Genomic DNA, 7,861 nt, shown 5'->3' with positions numbered 1-7,861 from the left:
TTCAGTTCTAGTTCAGTTCTAGTTCAGTTCTAGTTCAGTTCTAGTTCAGTTCTAGTTCAGTTCTAGTTCAGTTCTAGTTCCGTTCTAGTTCTAGTTCAGTTCTAGTTCTAGTTCAGTTCTAGTTCTGTTCTAGTTCTGTTCTAGTTCAGTTCTAGTTCTGTTCTAGTTCAGTTCTGTTCTAGTTGGAAAACATGTCTGGGCTAAAAAGTAAGTACTTATATAATATAGTTTTTGTAAGTCATTACTGGAATCCTTCTAAGTAATGCAGGCCGTATATAGTTATCATAAAAAAGTAAGTTCAGTAAGTAAGTTGTCATTAAAAAGAAATTTGTTCAGCAAGTATAAATCATTCCCCTGTTTATGCGGGGACTATAACTGGTATTTCCATTTTTAAAGGAATTTTATGTAAAGATTTTTTTATCACAAAATTATTTATTGTGTTTTTTTCCGCGTTTTAAATTAAAAAAAAATAATAATAATATTTGTTTACATTTTTTTTTTTAAACAGAATTAGAGAATACAAAAAAATGTACTCTTCTGTTTTTTGAAAATATATAATTTAATTGAGTAGCTCTGGCTTTTCCCAATTTAAACAAAGTAATATGAGTATTATCGCCAATTAAAAGACAGTGGGATAAAAGTACTAAAATAGCAGATATTTTTTTTAAATGCATATTCACAATGAATTTTTTAAGAATTTTAATATATATTTCTTTTAAAAGAGCATAAGTTCTGCTATGGGTAAAGTAATTGTTATTACAAAAATTCGATTAATTTTAGGACCAAGTGGATCTTATTTGCTTCCCGATTGATAAGTATTTAAAATGTTTACTTAGTTTATATATAAAAGAGAGGAAATCGAACTGTAATCACTTTGTTTATGAGCTCTAGTCTGTTTATGAGCTCAAATCTGTCCTACAGTGCACTCTGGTTTTTGCAATTCTTATCAATTTATTAAGAATGAAAAGCAAACACAACAACAAAACTAATGGATCATAAAGTGGCTGATCCAATATAAAAATGAGAACATTTGCAAATAGAAATTTATTATGATTCCAAATCTAAGTGTAAACTATATTCTATTTATAATACTACTTCTCATCATTATGAATATGGACAGTCATGCCAAAAATGCTTTCCTTAATGGAGTTTTACATATCTTGGGCTATATATTACTTTCAGTCAAGCCTATAATCCGTGCTATTCATATTTTAAATAGAAATGCAAATGGTAAGTACTTTCAGTTGAGATTTATATTTAAAAATTGATCTTGATTCCTCTTTATTTAGCTGAAGAACCAAATACTAATGAACCAATTTTTATGTTGAGCCTTGCTGGAGTTTTTCTATTTTTGATAATTTTAACCGTCTTGATGTTAGTTGGTGTTACTAAGGTTTGCTTAATTAATTATAAAAAATTATATGAAATTTAAATTTTTTTGTTACAATTACAGCAACGTCATTTACTAATGGCTCCCTTTGTAATAATCTGTTCTCTAGTCTTGGGTGGTACGGTTATTCTGCATACCATACATTTGATAATGGATTTTCGCGTTTCTTTATACTTAATCCAGGATCTGGCATTGACAATTGGTAAGTTTTTATCCCCGAATTTTTTACGATCATTAAGCACTAACCTTAACTGTATTATTTTCTCTTTTTAGGTGTTCAAATCATGTCTCTATATCCCATTTATACCTACTTTATGAAACTACGCTTAAGATCATTGAAGGAAAAATCACTTCAAGAGACTTGTGAGGGAAACGAAAAGAAAAAGATAGCTTTAGTTCTTTATACATAGTTTAAAAAAAACAGAATAAATAGTTAGTATAAGTAATAAATTTGTTGTAATCAATAAAAATTAATTTTTGTTATTTCTATAAAAAAGTTTAATTCAAAGGTTTAAGTCCAGATAGGACAAAAATGATTAAACAATGTGATCTATTTCCCACGAAAAATAATTTTTTGAGTAAAAACATCCATTTTCTGGCTAAACGGAAGGCCTTAGGGCAAAAAGGATTAAAAACTCTGATCAGTTTTATTTTCCCCCAAAAGACGATTTTTGAGTGAAAACTTAAAAGACTCTAGGGCAAAAAGGATTAAAATCTGTGATCACTTTAATTTCCACCAAAATACAAATTTTGAGTCTTTAGTCTGATCTATAGTCTATAGTTTGGACTATAGCTTAGTCTTTAGTTTGTACTATAGATAAGTCTCTAGACTGGACAGCAGATCACTCAAAGGTCTGGATTATATATCTAATCCATAGCCTATAGTTTGGACTATAGATCTGCATATAGTCTGGACTATATTTCAGTCTATACTTTTGATTATAGATCTGTCTCCGGATAATAATATTCTCTATAGGCTGGACTATAGATTACTCTATTGTCTAGAGTATAGATCACTCTATAGTTTGGACTATAGATCACTCTATAGTCTTGACTATAGATCACTCTATAGTCTTGACTATAGATCACTCTATAGTCTTGACTGTATATCTCTCTACAGTCTTGACTATTTATCACTCTATACACTTGACTATATATCACTCTATACACTTGACTATAGATCACTCTATAGTCTTGACTATAGATCACTCTATAGTCTTGACTATAGATCACTCTATAGTCTTGACTATAGATCACTCTATAGTCTTGACTATAGATCACTCTTTAGTCTTAACTATAGATCACTCTATAGTCTTGACTCTATAGTCTGGGTAGTCTGGACTATAAATCACTCTATAGTCTTGACTATAGATCACTCTATAGTCTTGACTATAGATCACTCTATAGTCTTGACTATAGATCACTCTATAGTCTTGACTATAGATCACTCTATAGTCTTGACTACAGATCACTCTATAGCTTTGACTATAGATCATTCTATAGCCTTTAGTCTGGACTATAGATCATTCTATAGTATGGACTATAAATCACTCTATAGTCTGGACTATAGACTACATCTATAATCATGAGTAAAAATTAATTGTTAGCCATAACTGTAAGCCAGTCTATGGTATGACATGTTGACCAGACTATAGTCTAAACTATAATACAGTCAATAGTCTGGACTATCGATCAATTATTCTTCTGGACTTTTATACAGTTACAGTCTTGACCATAGAGATAGATGTCTTTAGTTTTGATTTAAAACTCTTACTTGTATAAATTTCACTTAAGAACATTGACCCATTTCACTGCCAACACAGGTTTCTAATAGGCCATGCACGTTTCAATTAATTTATTTGAATTCTAACTAAATAAAAACATGATTTAATGTCAATAAGTATAAAAAGTATAAAATTTTTGTTAAAAATATTCATTCTGTTTAACTTGTTTTAGTACATACATACATACATATGTACATACCTACATACATATAAACAAATATTTACTTTTCTTATTGTTTTTTGCATTCATCTTGATTTGTTTGATTTAATATATTTAATAATGACCGGTTCGTGGTAATTTTAAGTTAGTGTGACCATATTATTGAAATTAAGCTTAAAGCTGAGCTTAACAAAATAACATTACATGATAACATATTAAATTTTCACAAAATAACATCAAAGTATTTTTTACGAGAAAATATTATAAATTTTGAATAAAGTACCTCAAATATAATTCGATGACAAAAAGTGGAGATCTTTTAAAAACAGGAAAACAACAAGGTCACCCTATTGAAGATAAATATGTAGGTACTATATTAATTTTTGCCAAAAAAAAATTGTGAAAATATCCAATTGATATTCTATATTTTGAATGGCTGGGCAGGTAAATTCACTGAAATTTCAATTTCTAACTTTAGTTGGTGTTAAGCATCTGAACAAGTTGGTTCCACACTTTAGTGATTTAAAGTGAATAAAATTATTTGAATTAAATATTATTTAAAAATAATTGTAATAATGAAATGCTGCAGTCGTTCCACACTGGGTGTCATTATTGGCGTTCTCAATGTTTTGGCCTATGTGATTTGTACAATTGGTGCAATCGTTTTCTTGGTTCAATTAAGTGGGACGGAAAAAAGGAATCAGGAAGAGATTGATGCTGCGGGTAGGTTGAGATTAAAATAAGTTAAAGAGTGTTATACTTAAATGTAAAGAGTTCTATGTTTTGAATAGAAAACCATATGAAAAATCTTTCTGTAGATTAGATTATGGACTTCACTAGACTATAGACTGGACTATAAACTAGACTATAGACTAGACTATAGACTAAACTATAGACTAGACTATAGACTAGACTATAGACTAGACTATAGACTACACTATAGACTACACTATAGACTAGACTATAGACTAGACAATAGACTAGACTATAGACTAGACTATAGACTAGACTATAGACTAGACTATAGACTAGACTATAGACTAGACTGTAGAATAGACTGTAGACTAGACTATAGACTAGACTGGACTATAGACTAGACTGGACTATAGACTAGATTATAGACTAGACTATAGACTAGACTATAGACTAGATTATAGACTAGACTACATTATAGACACGACTATGGAATTGACTATAGACAAATATGTTGTTACATATGTGTATATTGTCCAATTCGTAATCAGTTACAAATACTTTAAATTCCCGAAATATTAAATAAACTTTTATTTTCAGCTATGTATAATACAATATTTATCGTAATAATTGTTCTTTCTCTAATTATGATCATTATATCTGCTCTCCTGATAACGGGTATTGTAAAGGTAAATCTAAAATATGAATACTTTAACAATAACAATAATATGAAAAATATTAATATCTCTAGAGACGTCACCGAATGATGTTACCCTGGTTGATACTTAGTGGTATTGGTTTCGTTGTAAACTGCATACGTTTCGTTTATTATTTCATTGCGAGTATAATTGTTGGTGCTCACTTTACAGCAATTGTAATTATACTTATTGCGGGCGTTTTGGGAATTGGTAAGTAATTTTTTGTTAAATATTTAAATTTCCATATAAATTTAATTGGAATTTTGTTTTTTTTCGATTTTATTCACTTTATAGGTATATCGGCTTTAATATTATGGCCAATCTATACTCTGTATAGAGATATGCGCAGGGAGAATATTGAAAAGCCTGGTCATGTAACGGACTCTAATCCTGTTCAATATCAAATATCATCCGGCTATTATCAAAATTAATTATTTTAAGTTTTTGATTTTTTTACGAATTTTATACAAAAATACAGTTTTTTTAAATAGATATTTCTTTATGTTCTGTTGTACTTTATTCAAAATATTTTTAGTTATTGGACTTAGCACACTTTAACACTAAACTAACGATCGTTTTCATCACACAGTTAAATAACCTCACGTGTTTATATTTGCAAAAAAAAATCAAGGTTATATTTGTTTATATTCTCTCAATACTTATTCTCCGGAATAAGAATTATAGTTCTCCGGAATAAGAATTATAATTCTCCGGAATAAGAATTAAATACATACATACATAGTTAAATATGTTATAAAATTATGAAGCACTTAAAAAGTAGACGTCGTACGTCGTCAGCATTTCAATAACCAAAGTTAAAAATTTACAGATGAGAGGCATTTAACCATAAAGTAATTAAAAAAATAATTGAATATTATTTAAAGAAATCGTTACGACTTGTATAGGCGACACCTTTTAGCCACCATTTAATCTATCTATCTATCTATCTATCTATCTATCTATCTATCTATCTATCTATCTATCTATCTATCTATCTATCTATCTATCTATCTATCTATCTATCTATCTATCTATCTATCTATCTATCTATCTATCTATCTATCTATCTATCTATCTATCTATCTATCTAGCTATCTATCTATCTATCTATCTATCTATCTATCTATCTATCTATCTATCTATCTATCTATCTATCTATCTATCTATCTATCGATCTATCTACCCTCAAATTATTTCGCAGCCACTTTATTATCGATGTGAATATGTAGGAAAAATTAGGCGGATTTGAAATAGGAGGCGTGGCACTTTCCATAGCAATTAAATACTAAAATTCGTTTATCTAGGAAACTGTTCTCCAAAAGAACCTTTTCTGTTAAGAATTTTCTATTAAAAAAAAATTTAATAAAATTCTTTATGAAATCTTTATTGTGAGTAAGAAGTATTTTATATCTCATTGATGAATAAGTTGTTTCTCAGGCTCGAGTTATCATCGTTATTTATCATTCGCTATGGATCTGCCTAAATATTTCGATAATTTTCATCTCCTTTTCAAAAGTGTTCTCGCTCAAAGCTTTTTCTTTCTGATATTGTACACGTAACTTCAAGAATAACGTATAAACCGGATAAAGTACTAGAAGCTGTACAGCTACGGAAAGAATAAACCAAAATTATTAAAAATTTCAAATAACCCCAAAAATGACCCACCTATTTTATAAAAAGAATCTCCAATAAAATAATAAAGGCCTTGTAATTGCTCGCTTAAAAACAAAATTAATCTGAAGGCCAGGATCAGAAAAGAAAATATTAAAAAGGGAACCATTAATAAATAACGTTGCTAAATTAAAAACATAAAAAAATAATATTCAAGTTATTTTTTTAATAAAATAAATGACTTACCTTTAATACACCTCTTAGCATTAGAAACACTAAAATCGATAACAAGCTATAAAAACCTATAAGGCCTAAGTACAGCAAAAGATTGGTATAAATGATGGTTTCAGCTATTTTTAATAAAAACCCAAAGATTTGATTTTTTTTTATGAAATTAATTAGTAGTAGGTACTTACTATTTACTAAACGTATCGCTTTTACTAGAGGTTCTAGCGAAAATAGCAAACAATAGAAAATGTGTAAAACTCCTATTAGACAAACATTTTGAGAATGTGAGTCCATTTTTTTATATAAATATTTCAATTTGTTTAGAGACTAACTTCTTAGATTTTACAATATTTATATGAGAATAAAAAATACATTTTTGTTACATTTTTAGTTTCGTGTTGGTTTTTAATTAAAAGATAAATATCGCAAAAAGTTTTGAGACAAAAGTAATTAATTAATATTCACTATGTGAATCTAATAATATTACTGCATCCGCCGCCGCCACAATAGTATAACGTCGGAAAAGGTTTATTTATTATTTTTATTGGAATATAGTATAGTCGATTGTCTAGAGTATTGACAAGTCTATGGACCAGTTTACTGAATAGTCTGTTTCAGTTTACTGACAACTTTACTCTACTCTGAATAACTCTATGTTCTAAGATAGTAATAAATCTACTTATTTCTTTTAAATAACCGAATAATCGATATTTTCTTGGCTTTCAAGCAAGAATGCCGAAGTACTTTACGTGAGTACCTGGCCTGTAGCCCTAACTCACAGTGGTACTTTTCCAAGCACCTGGTGAGTAAAAAATAACAACCCTTTGTGTATCTTATACAAATGTGCAATTTTTAAACTAATGAGCCGGACCACTTTGCTCAGGTACTTGACCTATCTAATCTCTGACCATTGCTGCTCCGTTGCTTAACTTCCGAGATTTAAAACATCACTTCCTTTTACCACCACGCAGATGGGATACGTATCCGGTAGACCAATACGTATTGTTCTTACTCTTCGGCTACGGCAGCGAACTTATCCCGAAATATTGACTTACATCAGTCTTTTAACAGCCACTTACTCTTCGCAGCACATATTAAATCGGGCAACTCGCCACTGAATGACTGAAGAAAAGGCCATATATCACAGAATCGGTCCATACATGACGGACATATGTGAGTAAAATTGTCAAAGTAACTAACTAACTAACTAACTAAATAACTAACTAACTAACTAACTAACTAACTAACTAACTAACTAACTAACTAACTAACTAACTAACTAACTAACTAACTAACT

At 29.3% G+C, this 7,861-nt stretch overlaps 3 protein-coding genes across 3 annotated transcripts; 2 read left to right on the top strand and 1 right to left on the bottom strand.

Annotated features, from left to right (window-relative positions):
* Nucleotides 1-913: 913 nt before the first annotated feature.
* Nucleotides 914-1,886, top strand: LOC111686981. The gene is made up of 4 exons (XM_046955656.1): nucleotides 914-1,230; nucleotides 1,290-1,393; nucleotides 1,454-1,592; nucleotides 1,664-1,886. Exons 1-4 carry the CDS (start codon nucleotides 1,050-1,052, stop codon nucleotides 1,798-1,800), a joined length of 561 nt encoding a protein of 186 aa, XP_046811612.1. The 5' UTR covers nucleotides 914-1,049; the 3' UTR covers nucleotides 1,801-1,886.
* A 1,939-nt stretch (nucleotides 1,887-3,825) lies between these two features.
* LOC111686998 lies at nucleotides 3,826-5,219 on the top strand. Its single transcript, XM_023449404.2, has 4 exons — nucleotides 3,826-4,057; nucleotides 4,628-4,716; nucleotides 4,779-4,935; nucleotides 5,020-5,219. The coding sequence occupies exons 1-4, from the start codon at nucleotides 3,910-3,912 to the stop codon at nucleotides 5,154-5,156; spliced, it is 531 nt and encodes a 176-aa protein (XP_023305172.2). The 5' UTR covers nucleotides 3,826-3,909; the 3' UTR covers nucleotides 5,157-5,219.
* Nucleotides 5,220-6,165: 946 nt separating this feature from the next.
* LOC124420658 lies at nucleotides 6,166-6,858 on the bottom strand. Its single transcript, XM_046954196.1, has 4 exons — nucleotides 6,753-6,858; nucleotides 6,583-6,686; nucleotides 6,391-6,520; nucleotides 6,166-6,331 (listed from the first exon to the last, which is right to left on the bottom strand). Exons 1-4 carry the CDS (start codon nucleotides 6,856-6,858, stop codon nucleotides 6,186-6,188), a joined length of 486 nt encoding a protein of 161 aa, XP_046810152.1. The 3' UTR covers nucleotides 6,166-6,185.
* Between the last annotated feature and the right edge of the window lie 1,003 nt (nucleotides 6,859-7,861).

Source organism: Lucilia cuprina, chromosome 6 (assembly GCF_022045245.1).
Source record: "Lucilia cuprina isolate Lc7/37 chromosome 6, ASM2204524v1, whole genome shotgun sequence".
NCBI lineage: Eukaryota > Metazoa > Arthropoda > Insecta > Diptera > Calliphoridae > Lucilia > Lucilia cuprina.
Note: the sequence above shows the minus strand (reverse complement) of the source record. Positions and strands in the feature narration are given on the sequence as shown.

Coding starts and splice junctions, on each gene's coding strand:
- LOC111686981 (XM_046955656.1), top strand. CDS start 1,050: ATGATTCCAAATCTAAGTGTAAACTATATTCTATTTATAATACTACTT. Junction 1,231..1,289: donor TTTAAATAGAAATGCAAATG/GTAAGTACTTTC, acceptor CTCTTTATTTAG/CTGAAGAACCAAATACTAAT. Junction 1,394..1,453: donor TGTTAGTTGGTGTTACTAAG/GTTTGCTTAATT, acceptor TTACAATTACAG/CAACGTCATTTACTAATGGC.
- LOC111686998 (XM_023449404.2), top strand. CDS start 3,910: ATGAAATGCTGCAGTCGTTCCACACTGGGTGTCATTATTGGCGTTCTC. Junction 4,058..4,627: donor GGAAGAGATTGATGCTGCGG/GTAGGTTGAGAT, acceptor TTTTATTTTCAG/CTATGTATAATACAATATTT. Junction 4,936..5,019: donor TGCGGGCGTTTTGGGAATTG/GTAAGTAATTTT, acceptor TTCACTTTATAG/GTATATCGGCTTTAATATTA.
- LOC124420658 (XM_046954196.1), bottom strand. CDS start 6,858: ATGGACTCACATTCTCAAAATGTTTGTCTAATAGGAGTTTTACACATT. Junction 6,521..6,582: donor TGCTAAGAGGTGTATTAAAG/GTAAGTCATTTA, acceptor TTTTTAATTTAG/CAACGTTATTTATTAATGGT. Junction 6,332..6,390: donor AGATTCTTTTTATAAAATAG/GTGGGTCATTTT, acceptor TTCTTTCCGTAG/CTGTACAGCTTCTAGTACTT.